This window comes from Xyrauchen texanus, chromosome 20, assembly GCF_025860055.1.
Source record: "Xyrauchen texanus isolate HMW12.3.18 chromosome 20, RBS_HiC_50CHRs, whole genome shotgun sequence".
Taxonomy (NCBI): Eukaryota; Metazoa; Chordata; class Actinopteri; order Cypriniformes; family Catostomidae; genus Xyrauchen; species Xyrauchen texanus.
Genome location: NC_068295.1, coordinates 41,157,785 through 41,179,833, shown reverse-complemented (window position 1 = coordinate 41,179,833; position 22,049 = coordinate 41,157,785). Strand labels below are relative to the sequence as shown.

Sequence of the window (22,049 nt, the reverse complement as noted above, 5' to 3'; positions counted from 1 at the left end):
AACACAGCAACAGTAGCGTATATAAATTGCCAAGGCAGTGTTCGCTCTCGTTGCTTGTCACAACTCGTGCCATCTCCTACTTTGGAGTCAGCAGTGGCTGAGTTTGCTGCACGCCACTCATGTCCTGGGCAACATCAATGCCACAGCGCATGTGCTGTCATGGCAGGTAATGCTCAGCGGAGAGTGGAGACTCCACCTTCAGGTGGTCCAGCTAATTTGAGGTCAATTCGGCAGAGCACAGGTACATCTGTTTGCCTCCCAATAATCCACCCACTGCCCGCTCTGGTACTCTCTGACTGAAGCCTCCCTCAGCACAGATGCACTGGCACACAGCTGTCCCCGGGGACTATGCAAGTACGCATTTACCCCAGTGAGCCTACTTGCACAAGTCCTGCGCAAGGTCAGGGAGGATGAGGAACAAGTCACTCTCGTGGCCCCTTACTGGCCCACTCGAAATTTGTCGCAACAGCACCTCCCTGGCGGATTCCCCTACGGGAGGACCTTCTTTCTCAGGGACGTGGCACCCTATGGCATCCGCGCCCAGACCTCTGTAACCTCCACATCTGGCCCTTGGACAGGATATGGAAGTTCTAAGCGGTCTACCACCAGCCATTGTTGACACAATCACTCAAGCCAGAGCTCCCTCTACCAGGCAGCTTTATGCCCTAATGTGTCACTTATTCGCAAATTGGTGTAATTCCTGATCTGAAGACCCACAGAGGTGCGTAGTCAGTTCAGTGCTCTCATTCCTATAGGAGAGGCAGGAGGGGCGGCTGTCCCCCTCCAACTTGAAGGTTTATGTATGCCATAGCGGCTCACCACAACGCAGTGGATGGTAAGTCGTTAGGTAAACACGACCTGATCATCAGGTTCCTTAGAGGTACCTGGAGGCAGAATCCTCCTAGGCCATGCCTGTTCCCCTCATGGGATCTCTCCGTTGTCCTCTCGGGCCTCACTTCCATCAAGAGGTTGGGGACCTGCAAGCATTCTCTGTCAGCAACACTTGCCAGGAGATCGGTCAGGCAGTTTCTCATGTCATCCTGAGACCCTGACCGGGCTATGTGCCCAAGGTTCCTACGACCCCTTTCAGGGATCAGGAGGAGACAGACCCAGCCTTAGCCTTGCTGTGTCCGGTGGATGCTTTGCACACCTATTTGGATCGCACGCAGAGCTTTAGATGCTCTGAGCAGCTCTTTGTCTGCTGTGGTGGACTAAGGGGAAAACTGTCTCCAAACAGAGGCTCGCCCACTGGATCGTGGACGCCATTGCGTTGGCCTACCAGACCCAGGCCGTGCCCGCCCCCTTGCGGATTTAAGCACACTCTACGAGTAGTGTGGCATCCTCGTGGGCACTGGCCAATGGCACCTCTATAGCAGTCATCTGCAGAGCAGCGTGCTGGGCAACACCCAGTACCTTCGCAAAATTTTACAATCTCCGGTTTGAGCCGGTCTCGTCCCGTGTTTTGAAAGTGAGATAGATGGTTTCCGGTTAACCTTTTGTGTCATATTAGTTTGTCGAAGAAGTTAGCTAACAAAGTTCTCTACAAGCATGTCGAAGAAGTTGACAAACAAAGTTCTCAACAAGCGTGTCGAAGAAGTTGGCTAACAAGCTTCTCAACACCGAGACGACGCAACAGGCACAACAACATGGAATACTTTGCCGCCATGTATGCATCTTACATTGTTTACTCATAGCTTTTGGTGCAGATCAGATGTACATTATATGTTGTGCTTATGGTGATATCCAAAGGCAGAAGATGACGCAATTTACTCCTTGATTGTTCTAACTATACCAGCTCCGCTTTGCTTTCCTTAACACCTTCCCTTAGCGATAATAAGGATATTATCCCTACAAACTCTGTGTAAAGCATAATAATAACATTTAGATTGAGCAGAGATGTCGTGAATAAACAGACTATTAAGAAAATATATGGTTTGACAATTTTCCTAGTGATCGCTGGTATTTTTATAGTTTTGTTGTCTGTATACTTGAACAGTTATGCATATGTCACTAGACCTGTAATTTGCTTGACATTTGCACTAGGGTAGCCCAGACCAATCCAGTCATTTTTTTGTACTGCAGTAATGAGGCGATAGGATGATGTAATTGGATATCATGATATTTGTTCTAAAAAATATTGTGAAAATATATTTTACACATAGCCCAGCCCTATAATGCACACAGAAAATTGCTCATAAAACACTTTACCCATTGATTAGCAAAATATGTGATTATTTAATTAAATGTGTTTCAACAGCACATACTGTAAGAGAAACAACTTCACAGTGGCGTAGTGCACCTCTCTACAGACAGGCACACAAGTTAGGTCAGCTCTACTCAAAACCACATAGCCACTTGATAAAAACAAAATGTAGCTGGAAGAAACATGCTTACATGAAGTTATATCCTACTAACAATGTTACCTTACCAGCCTTTTAAAAGAAAATTTCATTACTCTACTGGAACCAAAAGATGCAACCATTCACTGAGACATAGCCTAAAAAGTTATACAGCTGTCCTACCTAGTATTAAACGCCTTTTCTTTCGACCCACAAAGATATCCACAATTTATTAGTAATGTCTGCTTCAATGTGGATAATTCCAAGAGCAGAAAATCTGCTCTGCTTGTTCCCATTTAATGATGAAGCTCAGATGGGCCTGTGAGACTGTTTGTTTTGTGAGTTTAGTGCCAAGTAAACTTTAGCGGTAGTGCTGAAGATTATGGTTGGACATTCAGACAAAACAGGTTGACCACGTTTACATGCACTTAAGAGTAAGTAGTTTATTCCAGGGTTTTTGCAGAAAGCAGCATTCTGAATCTTCATGTAAATGAGAACGCAGATTTCCTTACGCCATTTAAGGGATCAAGAGAAACGGTTTAACTCACCTAGGTATCACACGGAGATAGCTGCTTATGTGGCCATGTAAACATAAGTGCCGTTCTAACAGGTTTTTTGAAGAGTGTGTGTGCATGGAACAGACAAGAAAAAAAATATGTCATAGGATGGAGCCCAACAAAAAGTCAAAAAAACATATCTGGGAGTACAGTGGAAAAAGCACATATATTATAAACTATACCCATTTATAAACAATGTAAAATAGCGACAGTCCCTCACGTTTTTATTTATGAGGGAATCCCGGAGTTTTACGTAAAGGGAAACCCCACTATTGAAGCGCAATTCTGCCGTAGGTCATGAAAGAAAGGTGAGGAACAAACACAGCAACAACTCTGGAATATCTGGAAATAAAGCAAGCAACAGAGAATAAAATAGCAACGTTTTCCTCAGATATCATGTTTTATATTTACATTAGCGTCCATGTTGCTGTGGAGACAGCTGATTACTGAACGAGCTGCATCTATAAGAGAGAGTATGCTGCTAAAAAGTGCATGTAAGCAGACTTTTGCTTTCTAGCAATAGTCCTCTTTCTAGCAATATCCCACTTTCTGGTGTCCATGTAAACATAGGCACTAAGGGGTGGTGTGTAGAACCTTGAGCTGCCATGACAGGTGGGGCCTGAGGATCACCATTGTGAGGTTGTCCAGGTCCGGGGTCATCAATCACAGCATCCTCATCTGCCTGTTGTTGGCTTGATCCAGACTTCTCTGCTGTTGGTGGACATTTTAATAAACGCCGAATATCCATTTATACCACTCAACTTGAATAGAATTTACCATAGGCTACTGTTAACTTGGTTGGCTCAAACCACCAAAATGTAGGTTTATCACTGTGACCCTTATTAAGCAGCGTCAGTAAGTTTGATTGTTTTTTGTTTGTTTGTTTTTATAAAATACATTTTTAAATGTATTAAAATATATTTTGGGGCCTGGGTAGCTCTGTGGTAAAGATGCTGGCTACCACCCCTGGAGTTCGCTAATTCAAATCCCAGGGTGTGATGAGTGACTCCAACCAAATTTGCCTGGTTGCTAGTGTGGTTAGAGTCACATGGGGTAACCTCCTCATGGTCATCATAAAGTGGTTCACTCTTGGAGCAGCACGTGTTGAGTTGTGCGTGGATGCCGTGGTGGATGGCTTGAAGCCTCCACATGCACTATATCTGGCTTTTATTTCACAAAATAAGGGCTGGTAAAATTTCTGTCAGACTAAAGAACTTCAATTCAAACTTTTACTTTCAATACACAGTGAAAGGATCTCAGTGCTAAACTCCTTAACCACTATTTTACTTATCCCTGGCAAGTGAATTCTGAAAATGGACAGTGGCTAATCAAAGACATTTTTTGTTTAAAATTTGGTCGCAAATGCAAGAGAAAAAAATTTAAATTGTAAACGGTTGCACAAAGAATAAAAAACAGGGTTGCCACTCTTTTCAAGGCACAATTTTCCAGGACATTTTATGTACCCAACAAGTGTAATATTTAAGCAAAAACACATAAAAGTAAAATTAAATAAATGTAAATCATTATGTGCTGAATTGAAATGAAGCTGACTGACCAATACCCATCTTAATCAAATTTCAAGGCTTGAAATAATATGTAAAGTGTATGGAGAGTAAAAATGTCTGGAAAGGGTTAAACATTGTTGGAATGCACTGGTATATTATTTTATTTGGCCTGCCGATCAATGTAAAAAAAATTATCTGTAGCGGAAGACCTTGGTGTGGAACACTGGACATTGTGCAAATATGCAGTCCAGCTAAAAAATTTCCCAGCCATCGCAAATACCAGACAAGAGATGACCATATCTATCATGAGGTACCATAGTCATGAACTTTTCTAGTGTCTGGAAAGTCATTTCAAGAGTCTTAGAAAACATTTACAGTATGGAGGGCAGTTTTTCCAACCTTATGGCAATATTGTATTTAAGATTTTTATTTTTGCTTTTTAACAAGTCTGTGTAGAGTTGTGAATAATCCATTGTTAGAATGGAATAGTGCCTTGGGAAATGTGCTTCTCCACATTTCAAGACTTGCCACTGATCAAGTTTGGCATTTGATCCCTTCTTTTCCATCATTGTTACATTAGTGTTATGATATTTGTACTTTTCAAAAGTCTTGAATGCAAATCCAAATGTAATGAGAATATTTTGGTTGGAGGGAACTAAATAAAACTTGACATTTGCCTCTGCCAAAAGTGAATCGGTGCCTTAAAAACATATTAAAATGATTACTGGCCTTTTTCAGAACTTTGAGACAGTCTAACTGCTAGGTTTGCTAAAAATAGATATCACAATTTTTTTTAAATGCTCAGCAATGTGGGGTATAATCCTAATTTCACACTTTTGGACAATTTACAGCCATCTTGGTGAATTTGGAACACCTGGATTTTGTAGAACATAAATCAGACTGTGATCTGTGCAGTGAGGTGAGAGGTACCAAATTATACATGCAGCTCAAACATGGAGATGCTGTAAACCTGTCTCCACTGGTACATGATGGTAAAGCCACTGCGGAAAGCTCAAGCCCATAAAACAGTATAATTTCACTTTGACGTGTGTGAAAAATTATACTGAATGAATTTTAAAATGTAGCCACTGAAATATGAAAGCATCAGGAAAGCAATTCAATCTTGTGGAACACTACACAGATGCTTACCTTCGCACAGCTTCTGCCTAATAACTTCACGGATCTTTGCAATAGCTTTATAGTCTTCAGCAGAGAACACATAGGTTGAGGAGGGTTTGTTAGCAATGGCCCTGAGCTCTGCCTCCTCTGTCTCAGACCCAACGCCAATTGCAAAGAGAATTATCCCCTTTTTTCTCGCAGCTTCGGCAGCTGCCAGCACTTCATCTTGTGACTTCCCATCCGTCAGAACCACAGCAATTTTTGAGATTCCATTCGGACCTCGCTCAGATAGGGCAAAGAGTTTGTCGTTGGCAAACTTAATAGCCTTCCCTGTGTTTGTATTCCCTCCCATGTAGTCTATGGACTCCATGGCCTTAATGAGGTCATTGCTTGAGAGATGTTTTCCCAGCGGTATATGTAAGAAGGGGTCGTCACTATATTGCACCACCCCAACCTGGGTGAACTTCTGACCAATGTTGAAGCTCATTGTGATATTCACCAGCCACCGTTTGACAATCTCAAAGTTTATGTCATCCACACTCCATGATCCATCGAGTATGAAAACTAAATCACTAGGTGCCGTCCTGCAACCTGAAATTGAGAAGTGAAAATCAAAAAACAATGTATTGTACAGTTTGAGTTGGTCATTTTGTCCTCTCACTCCAAAAATATTTTATTCTTTCTTTGTTCATTGAACAAACATTACAACAAACATTTTTTATTGATCCAAAGTATTGACAATCTGGCTTGTGTTCCTTATTGAATGATCAGTGGCAGTTATTGTCCGATTTGGTCTGTTTTAAGATAGCCACAATGAACCATGGATAATTAGGTGATGTTATCCGAGTCAATAGTCTCCATGCAACATACACTAGTGGAGATAAAAGAAGCATGCTTACTTAATCTCATGTCCTCATCTTGTGCAGTGCAAAACAAGTAAAGGAGCATGGAGTAAAGGCACCGACAAACAAAATGCATGGATTTTGTTTTGCAACCCATGTTCTTGAAGAATCAAGCTCCAATTTAGCACCTGAAGAGAAATTAAGACAAAACATGCATTTCATAGATGTCTTCACATGATTGCCATTGCATTTGCAGATGTTAAAGAATAGTTGTATAGTTTTGTTAAATGAATAGCATGCTCTTTGTGGTCAATTTAAATGCCCTAATGAAAATGGTGGAGCTGCATTTTTATTGGATTTGCAGTTTTCTTTGATTTATTGGAGCTTCCCCTAAAACTTCATATGAAATGTGGCAATGACAGTTAATCTACTGTCTATAAATTACATATTACTCTTTGTGCATTTCAATATTAGAGTAAACAAAAGTTGAAGTAACGCAGTGCTTTTTTTCTACATGAATATGTCCATAGAAGACAATGGTCCATAGAGTGCTTTTAAAGCCTTGCTTTAATAGGAGTCAATGGCAGAAACCTTTACCATTCAAATCAATGTTCCAAAAATAGATGTTCACTGGATGAGAAACTCTAAACACGTCATTTTGAGTCCCGCCAGGTACCATGCTTCTCTGGGAGTCTAAAGCCTGTATTCACATTAGCACCATTTATTTTATTTTTTTTTAATATTTGGTTATTAACAATTTTGTATTGATTCTACAAACACATTTAAACAAACAACACAAGAATACACTGAATCAACTTTTAACAATGATGTGCCCACCCGCCACCCAACATACACTCCAATGGTCAAACAGTCCAAAGAAAATACTTGATAACATAACAAAAACATGTACAATTAACCATCGTCCCGTTTCCCTTCCACTGCTCCTCCCTGTCAACCTTCTAAGAAGGCCATATAAGTGCCTCAAATCTTCCCATATGTACCCAAACTGCCCAGTCATCTATGTGACATCTCTTCAAATGGTGCCCCAACCCATTCACATTCCACTCTGTGACATTGACATTTTGACATATTAGAAAAAATAGATTGTGTATCAAAAACAAGATTATAAAAGACCACACCAAACAGTTTGACAGCAAAATGAAAAATGTGCACATTAACCCTGCGTATGACAGCGCCAACCGGAGTACATCCCTCCAGTCCATGTATGCCTATGAGAGCCCCCACGACAACTTTGCCATCAGTTTGCTCAAGTCCAGTGTTTCTATAAATATTTTGTGAAACAGAATTACATAACACAAGAAAATCTATAAAATAGAATCCAGCCAATAGGCAGAATAAACACAAATTTGGATTCATACACATACTGTACCAAGGGTGCGTTCCTCCCCAAAACAAGCTTCAGCCTCTAGCTGAATATATATATATATATATATATATATATATATATATATATATATATATATATATATATATATGTATATATATATATGTATATATTATAAATAAATTAAAAATAAGTGCAGCAAAAGACCTAATCCTTCCAATGTCCAGCAAAAAAATATTCCACAAAACAAACTCCAGCTGCTAGGCAGAACCAGCACAGAAAGAAACAAAAAATGTGCCCAGCTTCCTCAGACAGTGAAGAGAATGTTCAGTGAGTCAAGTTCACTTGGAAGCATACCATGGCTTACTCACTCCAATGTTTTTATGAAGGACAACGCTTGCTGGGGACATTTAAATACTTTGCGGCCATCCTTAGTATCTATTCTCAGTTTGGTCGGAAACATCAGTGCAAAAGCGATTTTCCATTGATGTAAGAGTTTCTTGCATTTCTTGAATCAATCACGTTTCTCTCTTGTTGAATTCACAAAGTCTGCAAACAAGACAAATACTGTGGTTCTTCCAAGAAAGCCTTCCTTTACTCCTCGCCTCACCTCACTTTATCAGATGATCTCCGAAATTTGGCCAGAATTAATCGGGGCCTGTCACCCTCAGCCAGCTTATGTCCTGTTATAGCAGACTCGAGAAGAGCTCGTCTAGGAATTTCACCATATCTCTGCCTTCATCGATCTCAGGAATTCCAACAATTCAGACATTGTTTCACCGGCTATGATTCTCAAGATCTTCCAATTTTTCCAAAACGTGTTCCAAGTCTGCCTTGGTCGCTAGTGGGTTTGCAGCTAATTCCCTCTCTGATGACTCCAGATAATTTATCAGTTTCTCGACGTCTTCGATTATTGTAACCAACTCAGATAATTTAGACTCCATGGCCGTAATCGTACAACATATCAGTAAAGTCTACTACGACCTTCGTCAGCATCAGTTGATGTTGATTTTCTCCCGCTGCACTGTCTAAATTGAGTCCCTGGTCTGCAGCCCTGTCTGGGGTATCTACTTGAGCACTTAAGTGTCTTTTATTGTCTCCAGTCCCCAACGATTTAGAATTTTAAATTCTAAATGGGACTCAGGGCCAGGATAAAAGGTCCAGTTGTATCCCTTTATCATCGGCCCTGCATACACCTACATCTCATTGTTGCTTATCGCGGCCCATTCGGCACGTTTCGCGGCCGAACCACCGGCCCGCTCGGTTCTCCCGATGGCCATTACACCACTGATCGGCCCAAAACTGTGTCGGCCACACCGGGAAAATGCCCGGTATGCCAGATTACCAGTCCAGCCCTGGCTACTACTGATGTAATGAGTGAATTTCAGCATTAAAATTGCACTAATCTTGTACAGTTACTTGCACCATACTCTTAAAGTAATATTCCAATTGGTGATAAAAATAATTTTCTTTTATTAAGCTAAATCTAATCAAGTAGAATCATGTTATATTTTGTAATAGTTCTTCATCTAACTCTGGTTTCTGTTGGAAACTGGGCTTTATAGTGGTTTCCAGGAAGAACAAGAACTGCAGACATTATAAAAAAACACAGTAATAAATGAAGACCAGATATTCTCCCATTACAAGGGTAAGGGGGATTTCTCTAGGCCTGCTTCAGATTGCTACGGTCAACCAACGATTCACAATGCAAGTTACTGTATTCATCAGCTGATAGATCATGAGCATGACTGGAACATGAATGAAAATGTATACCTCCTTCAGCCCTGCTGCACGTCTGTCAACTGGCTAGTTAAATGACTGGGGTTTTCCAGTCTATGACCTAGAGGTGTATCATCCGACAGCCATGGTTGAACTGGCCCTCACTCCAGTGCTTTTCAAAGCCCAGCACAGGGGGAGGTGAAGGGGAATGCTCCATTATTTTCCCAAGCATGTCTGCATGCTAACCCCCTCAGACCCACAGCCCCACACACTTCTCCTCAGAACTGGATAATTCTACGTCTCTGGCAGTGAATTTCCAGTTCTAGATAGTGAACAACCTAATGTACTTGTGAAAAAACTGAGGCAACTTTAGACCAGAAAGAGACAGTGCAGAACAAATTAGTTTGGATTATTCAGTAATGCAGTGTAAATTTGAGAGGATTGGCGACTACGGATCTTGCACGAAACCTTGTGAGATATGCGTGTCTGCCAGTCTGTACTTCCTGCCATATGGCTTTTCTCTGTACCATGACCTTATTGACCTTTAAAGTTATTGGGGACCTCCAGACATTTTACGGTTCTATTCCCAGGTCAAGATGAAGGAGGCTTTGGAAGGGTAATGTAGCTGGAATGCAACATGTTTAAACATCCTCCGCTAGACAAGGAATTACACCCTTAAATTCAGCCAAATGTGTCCTCAACATGTCTCTTCCAAAAACATGACATTTAAATCTCTGTGGAATTCTCGGTTGAGTAATTAATTGTGTTTGCAGTGATACTTGTTTAAGATTTATTTCACACTGATGGGTTTTTTCCAACTGAATGTGGGAGGCAGGAAACCCTTGCTGAACAGCTGATTCCTCCCTGTCCTCTAGATTAGACATAACCTCTCCGTATCCTTATGGGAATCATGCCAAATATGTTATGCTGTATTTAGTCAGTTTCCCAGGAAAGGCATTTCTCATGTAGCTCTAGTTCACTCCACATCTGTATTTAGTCCTTATTTATTGTATAAGGCTTGTCTTGGATCAGTTATCTTCATGTTTTCTAACTGGCAGCTATTGTCTTAGTAAAACCTTTCTGCCTGTTTTCCATTGCACAGATATAAATGTGCTATTGTAACCCAGTCATTTTCAATACCAAAATCAACAACTGCTGTAAGGCATGTTCAATTAGTTTGCCAGCATGAGGGGAAAATAAATTAGGGCCAAGTTCCTCAGGCTCCAGTTGGATAGCCAAAACATTATATCAGAGAGACCACTGAAATTATTTCACATAATCAAGACAGTAAAGGCAGCAGTCTACTGAGGACAGGACTGTTACAGAGGGTTTCTACCATCCTACGTGCATTATCAACATGCATGATGTTGGAGAATCTCCCTTTTGATGGTCTTCTAGCTCTTCACTACAGCTTTTTTTAATCCCTGATGTTACTCATACAAGGTAAACACAATTCAAATAAATAAGGCCACATCGTCCCTTGTATAACAGTTGGATTATAAAACCTGCTTTCATATTTACCCCTGGATCACGGGTAAGGACAAAGGGCAGTTAAGCAATTCCATTCATTCTTGACTTGTGACAGTGGCACAAACAAGGAACTGAAAGCCCTTCCTAATAGCTTCAGTATGCAGAATGTCAGCACTTGAAAATAAGTATGATCAATGGTCTACAAAGATGGCATTAGAAAAAGCAAAGCATGTGAGGTTTTTCACATATTTTACAGCATCTATGATGTTCTCAAATGGGAACACAAGACTCAATAGTCATCAAAGCACACCACCACCAAATGAAAAATGAATGCAGTTCTCAAGAAGCCCTGGATGAATTTCAAACAAGCAATTTGTTTTGTACAAATTACCTCTTCAGTTTGGGTAGCCAAAAGATAATGAGATGTGAAACTTATCCTATGAATGCTGGTTGCAGTCAAAGTAAAAATGGCAAGTACCACAACATTAAAGTGACACACAATTAAGTGAATCAATTCAACACAATAGTTAAAGAGAGAAAAGACAAAGTTTTACCAGAGCTTGATGTGCGTTGAGCTGGACTCTTATTGAGTAATATCCCCCTCACTCACGCTCTCTGGTGTCCCATTGCCAGGGCTCTGCAAAAGTACAGGGTTGTAGGAGGTGGGTTTGTGGAGGCTGCAAAGTCGCAGATGTGAGCCTGCCCTCCGCTTTCACCTTCCAACTCTCTTTCTTTCTCTCTTGGTTACAGAGGTTGAAATAAGGCACAGATAAGGAGAGCTTCACTAAAAAGACAGTTGAAAGAGTCAGCCCCCTTTTGTGGAAGCAAAAGGAAAATAATAGTAATTCCGATATGCTTCCAAAGTTTGGATTGTGTACGACGGCTGAGAGGATAAATATTGAGAGGCGGGTTTTTGGAATGAGACAGAAGATTAGATAAGAGAACTTCCTTTCATATTCTCTGAAGCAAATTTGTGAGGGAAAAACTGTTGTCTGTTCCGTTGCTTCTAAGTACAGTTAGTTATTCATTTCCAGAAAAATGTTTAAGGACAAAAAATTCTGAATGTGTTTTATAAGTCATTAAGAGTAATGGATGAACTTCCCCCCTTGAGTGTCTCACTGCAAAAATACGGGACAATAGACGTAATTTTGGACAAAATGCGGGGTGACCCAGCTAAGGGACAGTTGGCAACCCTAATTCTAGGACTCAGCAAATCTACAGTAAGCGTGTTTGAACATCAGTAGCAATTTTATGCAAAGCACGATCAAAGACATTACCGTGTATTCTCTCCAAAAGTTCTGATTTAATGATGTCGATTTATTGTTGGAAACTATACTATTGAGTTACTCATGCATATGAATGCTGAATATATTTTCATGTTGCAGACGTGACCAAAGAAGCATGTGCTTTTCAAGATTATTGTGCTAAACATAGTAGAGAAGAACTTGAAGATGTTCTGGAAAATCACAAAAAGCCAATGTTTTCTTGGTGTGATCTTTCTAAATACTCCCTTAAATTTTATCATTATAGTAATATTTTATGTGGAACAGTTCAGGACTGTAAATCACAGATAATCTGAATGTAAAAAATTATTTCTAAACCAAATGTAGTTAATCATACGAGTTCGAACATAAGAAATAAAAAAAATTTAACAAGGTAAAAAAAGGGGAACTTTGTGTACAAACAGAGGACATTAAGTTTTTAATATTCGATTGTAATCAACAAATGGCATACATTGTCAGCATCATTGTTGTGTCAAATGGCTATGAATCCAATGAATGCACACTCACCTTCTTAAATTCAGTAGGCAGATCATGAATGAACAAGCTCTGTTCTTCTAACACCCACAGAACTACAGTGCTTCCAACATCTCATATTCTAAGTAATATACGCCCACAACCAATTGGATTCTCCCTCGCCACTGTCAGCATGCTCTTCAAAATTCATCTAGGCTCAGGAAGCACAGTTACACGCCTCCATAATGAACACCCATCTATCCTGTTGAAAAGACCAGCATTTCTGCTAGGGCTAGGAATTGATACAGATTTCCATATTTAATTCCAATTCGGATTTTAATTTGATCTGATTCAGTTCTGATTAATTTGAGTATGTTTCTGTTATGTCCATTATGCTAAGATATGAAAGCAATTTGACGACTCCCAATACCAATTTCGATACCCCGACAAAATACTAGCTAATTTAAGTAAACAATGGTTCAAATTATCAAGTAATTATTCAAGGCAGTAATTAAGAACAAACAAATCAACACAAAGAAATATAAAATATAGAACAAAGATTAAGAAAAAAAAGCTTTACATTTTTAACAGTAGCATCAAGTAAATATTAATTGAAAAAATTAATTACATTTTACATAAAAATATTAAATTACTGGTCTTCATTGTATGATAAATACTTTATAGTACATACAGCCAAGTTATACAGCCAAGAACAGTAGGTGATTTTCTTTTTTGTATTTGTTGATTAACATCAATGACATACTAGACAGCAGGAAATTTATTAGGCTGCATTAACACCTCATTTCTGATATTTTGAATGAAATCTGCTTTTTTGTCCCGCTGTTTGTTTACTTTAGACATAAACGACTATTTACATTAATACCTCACCAAGAAGGACAATTTCACTGTAATTTGAAGTGTATTATACACTTTAAGATTAGTTGTGTATCTGCAATTCAGCCACTTTGCGAGTGCTCTCACGCACACTCCCACATCTGCACACACACACAAGCCCCCTGTCTGTCAGTCACAGAGTGCGTGTTTGTCACAATACCAACATTTAAGTAGTCTGTATCAATTCCAGTGAGATTTCTTTAGACCAATTTTGATACCATATTAAAGTTACACTCTAGTATAAGTAGTTTTTGGAATATGACATCTTGGACTTACACTGACACCTAGTGGTGTGGATGCAGCATCATTCGCAATAGTTTTCAGTTACCAGTGTAGTTGTAGAAATGTACAATTCAGAGTCAGCCACGATTCATTTAATCCATGATTGAAAGTCAGTCCCACCATGATTTCGCATCACTTTTTCCTGATTTTTGCGGGCCAAAGTTTTCTCAAATTTTGCGATGTAATTTGCGGCATTTTTTGGGATTGTTTTGCAATGAAAACTCACAAAGCATCATTATATACCTCTGTAATTGTGTTCATTACATTGAAAATGCAACTACATGTAAATATTTTAGTGCATAATAACTGAATATGCAGTTAGCAACAACAACAATAAATGCAGACTTTGTCTAAACGCAGGTTTTTGTGTCGCATTCGCAGCCTTCAGGGTGAAGATTAAACGCTAGCTGTGACGCACTTTAGTTCAGCCGTAAATTGGCATTGACATTGCATTTATTAACATCATTTCCTCTGACTGTTTTCACAACATTCTCGATTTTACAGCATGGCTACAGACCGGTAACACGCCTGTTGGGCACCTGCATGCGCATTCACACACACACACACACACACACACACACACACACACACACACACACACACACACACACACACACACACACACACACACACACACAGCGACAACAAGTAGAGCCGCATGCCAGCGACTTGATCAATACAGTTTCTATTAACCGAAATAACTGTTGATATTTCAATGTATTTTGCACTAATCAGCCTTACATAGCATAATAGAAAAAAGAATCGCACTACCCCTCGCCCTCTCTTTCGGCAGGCCACGTCAGTTGCATTGAAATGGTTTATTTCCATGCAGAAAACGGCAATTAACGTGATCGCTTCTGCGTCGTTCCTGGAAAATTAGTGTGGTGTGTAGCAGCATCAAGTGATTAGGCTGACGGAAAGACGGAGGGACAGAAGTTATAAAGAGTTTCCATGGAAGGAATTGGTGCAGTGTTTTGACAGGGAACACCATCTAGTCATCTGAGCGTGTACAGTCTTGTGCACAGACAGGAACAGTATTGGAAGTCAACCTTGAAACTCCATCACATAGCTGTGTTATACAAAGTAAAAAAAATCCAGCTTTGTTCTTGGAAAACTTTTGTCATTCATGACCAAAGTAATTTCCAATCTATTATTAACATATTATGCAATTATGTCACTATAAATATCTATGCCAGACAGGATACAACTGTATTAAAATGAACAAAGTGTTACTTTCACTGCAGCAATGCAGTACACTTAATTTACTCTTAATTTACTGTTCACTTTACTTTGTAACACTGGTGGTAGTGAAAAAAAATATAAAAATCATAAGCACAAATTCATTTATTAGTACCCAGAAGAGTATGGTCGAAATTGTTTTATCATTAATTTAAATGGTTCATTACTATTTTTATTTATTACTTCTACTACAATGAAACCAGTTTAATAGATTTTTTTTTCATTATTATGTTAAGGGATTACTCTTAATTTTTTGTAATTTAATTACAGTTACTTCTGATGTAATTATGTATTTAAACAATAGTGAATTTAAAATTGAAATTTAACATCTAATGTTAAGTTTCTATTATCCAAAATATTTTTTTACTTTTACCACGCTGCCCTCACCCTCTCTTTCGCTCTCACACAAACTCTCTTGGTAGCAAAGTCAGCACTTCCCCTCCACTCGTTGTGATTGTAAACAGTTGTTTAGCAATAGAAAAGCTATATACAAGAATGGTGACGCTATATACAAGAATGGTGACACTTGCTGCTGCAAAAACTTACACTTTGGCAATTTGATTTGATGTTATTCCTGACGTTAATGTCTGAAATGTGTGTTTTATAAGGTTACTGATATGACTGAGTCTTCATTTTAATGTGATTGGTCATGGTTTCCTACATAAATTGCTAAATTAAAATGAATTCTTTAGGAGTTAAAACTTTTTTAATGGGGAAAAAAATTGGAAATGCACTTTTATTTTGAAATGTATTTACTACAAGAGCTCACAGAACCCTGATCGGGCATAGTTAACTATCTTAACAATCTTAACCAGCTTCACAAAAAGATCATGCTGGTCAACCAGCTTTGTCAGCTTCGCCATCTAGACCAAACCAGTACTAAACAAGAAAAACCAAGCTATACTAATAGCATGCTGTTTAAGCTGGAATTTAGCAGGGTACCCAAGTGGACACTAAAAGAAAAATGTATCTGGACTTGGTCTAGTCCCTAAATTTGGCCTATTTTTTGGGAAGCTAGTGCATAGGAACACAAATGCAGAATAAGTCCACCTGCTGGTGATCACCTGCTAAAGCAGCTCCAAGCTTGGCAAATGCTTAATCTGAGAAATCCTTGGCCATAACAACAATTGAAAGACCGGAGAATCCCGCTGTAAATAATGGGTATCTTCCCCAGAGGGCTTCTTGTCATTGAAACGTAAAACTGGGCTCCTAATACTTCATATTTCGTTGGGTTTGGAAAACAGCAACAAAGGCATGACCGTGAATCAAGGGCGATGTTTGTTCCCAGAGTGGGAATAAACTGCTGTGAGGTGTCACTGCAAGAATGATGAATTGCAGTGTGGCTAAGTAGTTTGGAAGGCTCAAGCCAACTATTATCATATAAGGAAACTGGAAAACATAGACAAGCAAGCTAAAAAAAACATGAGGTTTTTAAAAAGTATACCACAAATGTCATAATAAAAAATATGTTTTATGAAGAAAAAGGTAAAGAAAATACATTACTAGTGTAATAAAAACCACCATGGCCTTGGATAAGTAAAAAAAAAATATATAAAAAAAAAAGACCTTGATACTGTTTTGCAAAAGTGTGTGTGGATTGCCTTAAGAAATGTAGCATAGTTTAATTCCTTATTTATTAATATTTATTTTAGCCCCTTTTCTCCCCAATTCCCAATGCCCTCTAATTCCTTGTGGTTGCGCAGTGACTTGCCTCGATCCAGGTGGCGGAGGATGAATCTCAATTGCATTGAAATGGTTTATAATTCCATGCAGTAAACGGCAATTAACGTGATCGCTTCTGCGTCGTTCCTGGGAGATTAGTGTGGTGTGTAGCAGCATCAAGTGATTAGGCTGACAGAAAGATGGAGGGACAGAAGTTATAAAGAGTTTCCATGGAAGGAATTGGTGCAGTGTTTTGACAGGGAACACCATCTAGTCGTCTGAGCGTGTACAGTCTTGTGCACAGACACAGTCTATAGATGGTAACGGAACAGTATTGGAAGTCAGCCTTGAAACTCCATCACATAGCTGTGTTATACAAAGTAAAAAAAAATCCAGCTTTGTTCTTGGAAAACTTTTGTCATTCATGACCAAAGTAATTTCCAATCTATTATTAACATATTATGCAATTATGTCACTACAAATATCAATGCCAGACAGGCAGGGGTGGAAAGAGTACTGAAAAATCATACTCAAGTAGAATACTGTTACTTCCCAAAAAATGTAGTGTAAGTAGAGTAAAAGTACTAATAGATGTCCTAAAATCTAAAAGAGTAGCTCATTTAAAAGTAAAGTCTAAATTTCCCTTAATGTGGACAGAGTGTTATTGTTGTGCATAAAACATGTTCAAACAATGCAAGGAATGCAAAAAAAAGCTAAAAAAGCAGGATCACTTAGCACGTTATGTCCCGCACAATAGAGGAGGTAGAGCAAGGGTGGGAAAAGTTGTTTGGTACAGGGGCCACATCACGCTTAAAAAGGAATAATTCACTCAAAATGAAAATGCTCTCATCATTTCCTCACCCTCATGACATTCTGGATGTGTATGACTTTCTTTCTTCAGCAGAACACAAATTAAGATTTTTAGAAGAATTTCTCAGCTCTTTTGGTCCATACAATGAAAGTTAATCATTACTAAAATATTGAAGCTCCACAAATCACATAAATCAGCATAAAAGTAGCCTAATCCATGTGACTCCAGGGTTTTAATCCATGTCTTCAGAAGTGAATTGATAGATGTGATGAGAAACAGATCAATATTTAATTCCTTTTTTACTGTTAATTCTGCTCCCTGCCCAGTCAATCTCCAATTTAACTTTCACTTTCTTCTTGAGTTTTTGGTGATTCACATTTTTCATGCATATCTCCATCTACTGGACATAGAGAAGAATTTCTAGCAAAAATTTACTTAAATATTAATATTTTTCTCACCCAGACCTATCATATCACTTCTGAAGACATGGATTAAACTACTGAAGTCATATGGATGTTGATTAATGGAGAAAAATAACCTTGGGAGAAACCGGGCCAGTTCCCCTCTGGCTAACATCATGAATATAATGTAAATATTACTTATGTATAGTTAAAGTCATGGTTTAAAATGATTAAACTAAGTAAGTGTTAAGGGTCAGTGTTTAAACATCAATTTTGTTTGAACTGTAAGATTAATGACCAATGTCTTTGAAGTCCATCCTGGATTAACTGCAGAAATTCACACAGATGCAATTGTCCTTGTTAATTGGCTGGTGAAGTCTTTTGTTGGCAATTGATAGTCTTGCATTCCATTTCAAGATCGTAGTCCATCAATAGACCGAGGTGATGCAGGCAGAGTTCAGGGATGTGAAACGCAGTTCAACCTGGCCGGTAATTTCGGTGAGGTTCGGTGTAGTCCATCCTAAATCCAAGGTTCAGACAATGACATATGAAGTATCCCATGTCTTATGGTTGGAGTTGGCATCAGTTCATCCTCTGAAGTCCATCATAATAGACTGAAGTGATGTTTGGCTGGCACCGGCTGCATTTAGTCATCATCATTCAACGACACGTAGCAGTGGAGTCCAACACGAAGCAGGAATGGTGCTGGATCCAGCCAGTTCTGGTGACCTCAGGATAGGAGTCCCGAAGTTGAGACAGGGAGACACATAAAATAATACAAGCATAGATGCCATTCAATAAATTGCAGAGTTATAAATCATGATCAATGTTTCTGGTTTCTGGTTCCGGCAGACTAAACTAAAGCAGACTAATTGTGGGTTGGAGGATAAATTAGGTGTATGCCTGGCTAAATAGATGAGTCTATAGTCTAGACTTACACTGAGGGAGTGTGTCTGCATCTCGAACAGTGTTAGGGAGACTATTCCATAGTTTAGGAGCCAAATATGAAAAGGACCTTTTGAGGATTTTGATATTCTAGGAACTATTAACAGGCCAGAATTTTGCGATCGTAATGAACGTGATGGAATATAGCGTGGTAGAAGGTCTGTGGAGTACTGTGGAGCTAGACCATTCAAAGCTTTGTACGTAGTTAACAGAATTTTTTAATTAATACGGAATTTAACAAGTAGCCAATATAACGATGATAAAATGGGGCTAATATGATCATATTTCTTGGTTCTCATTAGCACTCTGGCTGCTGCATTTTGAACCAATTGAAGTTTATTTACTGATCTTGCTGGACATCCTCCCATAGTCTTGAGGTCATGAACGCATGAACTAGTTTTTCGGCATCAGCAACAGAGAGCATGTGCCTTAATTTAGCAATATTTCTTAGGTGGAAGAATGCTGTTCTACAAATATTGGTAATTTGATTTTCAAAGGACAGATTGGTATCAAATATAACACCTAAGTTCTTCGCTGTTGAAGATGATGTAACTGTACATCCGTCGAGAGTCAAATGATATTGTAGTGGCTTATTTTTAGAGTTTTTTGGTCCAATAATTAGTACCTCTGTTTTGTCAGAATTGAGTAGAAGCAAATTTCTGGTCATCCAATCTATTGATACACTGCTAATTTCGAGAATTGTGAAATCTCATCAGGTTTTGAAGAAATATAAAGTTGTGTATCGTCGGCATAGCAGTGTAAACTTATTCCACGATTCCTGATAATATCTCCCAGGGGAAGCATATACAAGGAAAAAAGTAGAGGCTCTAAAACTGATCCCTGTGGCACTCCATATTTTACTTTTGTTTGGTTTGACAATTTCTCATTTACATAGACAAAGTGGTAGTGGTCTGCTAAATATGACCTAAACCATGCTAATGCAACTCCACAAATGCCAACATAATTCTCTAGCCTATTCAAGAGAATATTGTGATCTATCGTGTCGAATGCAGCACTAAGATCTAAAAGCACTAGAAGAGAAATGCAACCGTGATCAGATGATTAGAGCAAGTCATTTGTAACTCTGATAAGTGCAGTCTCTGTACTTTGATCAGGCCTAATCCTGACTGAAATTTTTCTTATATACTATTCCTCTGTAGAAATGAACATATTTGGGATCTCCAGGATCAGGCTGTGGCTTCTTAATAAGTGCATTGATAACTGCCATTTTAAAGTTTCTTGGGACATGTCCTAAGCATAGCGAGGAGTTCATAATATTAAGAAGAGGTTCTGAAATTACAGGAGTTACCTCTTTTAAGAGCTTAGTTGGTATAGGATCTAACAAACATGTTGTGGCTTTTGATGTTTCGATAAGTTTTGTAAGCTCTTCATGACCTATGACAGAGAAGGATTGAAGTTGCACGTGAGGAAATTTATTAGACACTGTTTTCTGAGGTGCTATGACAGATGATTGCATAATTCCAATTTTATTTCTGATTATTTCAATTTTATCTGTAAAGAAATTCATGAAGTCATTACTCTTGTGCTGTGACGTAATATCTGGTTCTGTTGAGGATTTATTCCTAATCAATCTAGCCACAGTACTGAATAAACATCTAGGATTGTTATGGTTATTTTCTATGAGTTTACTAAAATATGCTGACCTGGCAGCTTTTAGTGCCTGTCTGTAGTTACAGACACTATCCTTCCATGCACCACGAAATACTATCTAGGGTGATACACCCTAGGAGCAATCAACTAACTTAGACAGGTATAAACACTGTTTATACTGATTTACAACCATGTGCTAAGGTATTTTTCCATATGCGCTCCATTTTCCGAGCTGCTCTCTTGAGAGCATGAGTGTGATCACTGTACCATGGTGCAGGGCTTATTTCTTTAATTTTCTTTAATCGAAGTGGGGCGACAATATCAAGAATGCTAGAGAAGACTGCATTTATATTTTTTGTTATTTCATCAAGTTCTTCTGGGCTTTGGGGTTTATTGAGTGTATGAGATAGATCTGGAATATTATTAGCAAAGCTATCTTTAGTGGTTGAAATAGTTCTACCTTAACGATAGCGTGGTGTAGATTGAGTAACATTAGCTGATCGCAGAATACAAGATACGAGGTAATGATCCGAGATGTCATCACTCTGCTGCAGAATTTCTATTTTATCAACATCAACTCCATATGACATAATTAACTCTAGTGTATGATTATGCCGATGAGTTGGTCCTGTTACATTTTGTCTGACTCCAAGAGAGTTGAGAATATCGATAAATGTTATTCCCAATGTATCTTTTTCATTATCTATTTGAATGTTGAAGTCACCAACAATTAAAGCTCTATCTACAGTAACTACAATATCTGATAAAAAATTTGCAAATTCACCAAAGAAATCAGAATAAGGCCAGGGTGATCTATACATTGTAACAAGGAGAAAAGACGACAGAGATTTTTTATTTATATTTGACAGTGTCACCTTAAGCATTATTAGTTAAAAAAAAACTTACATTTATATCCTGTCCTCTGAGTAACACCAAAAACTTAACTGTAAATTGTAGCAACACCTCCTCCTTGACCCTTCAGACGAGGCTTATGTTTATAACAATAACCTGGGGGAGTAGATTCATTTAAACTAATATATTAATCCGGTTTAAGCCAGGTTTCAGTCCAACAGAGCGCATCCAATCTATGATCTGTAATCATTTCATTAACAATTATTGCTTTGTTAGAAAGAGATCTAATGTTTAGTAGCCCTATTTTTATATGATGTGTATTTTTAATTTGTTTGTTCAAGTTTGATAAAATATTTCTAAATGATTTAGTGAGGGTATTGTGTTTGGTAGTTCGGGGAACAGACACAGTCTCTATGAGATATCTAGTAGATACTGTCTCTATGTGTTGTAGTTTATGTGACCTGTGTGACTTCTCAAGGCAGCTAGCAGACGTTCGAATTAACCAGTTTGTCTGCTTGTCTGCGGATTAGCCAGTTTTAAAACCAGAAATAGTTGTGTTCTCATTCTAATCTAATTTTCTGAAGTTTGTGACTGGTGGAATATTCTGCTGAAGTATTGCTCTGCAAAGAATGATACTTTTCTATCTTTATAAAGGCTAAGCATAATCATAAATTATTTTATCATCTCTACTTTCCTGGTAATTTATTATACAAATTAACA

General features: G+C 38.6%; 1 protein-coding gene across 2 annotated transcripts in view; it reads right to left on the bottom strand.

The window, feature by feature from the left end:
• The window catches only part of LOC127660463 (collagen alpha-1(XXI) chain-like), a 155,569-nt gene extending 142,504 nt beyond the window's left edge, over positions 1-13,065 (bottom strand). Inside the window, exons 1-4 of one of the 2 annotated variants that reach the window (XM_052150713.1) lie at positions 12,687-13,065; positions 11,451-11,680; positions 6,420-6,550; positions 5,551-6,111 (exon numbers count right to left, since the gene is read on the bottom strand). In XM_052150713.1, the coding sequence (XP_052006673.1) occupies positions 5,551-6,111; positions 6,420-6,519 (661 nt within the window). In that variant the 5' untranslated portion in view covers positions 6,520-6,550; positions 11,451-11,680; positions 12,687-13,065. The remainder of the gene's footprint in view (positions 1-5,550; positions 6,112-6,419; positions 6,551-11,450; positions 11,681-12,686) is intronic. The other variant, XM_052150714.1, reaches the window with a different exon arrangement.
• Positions 13,066-22,049: the final 8,984 nt, after the last annotated feature.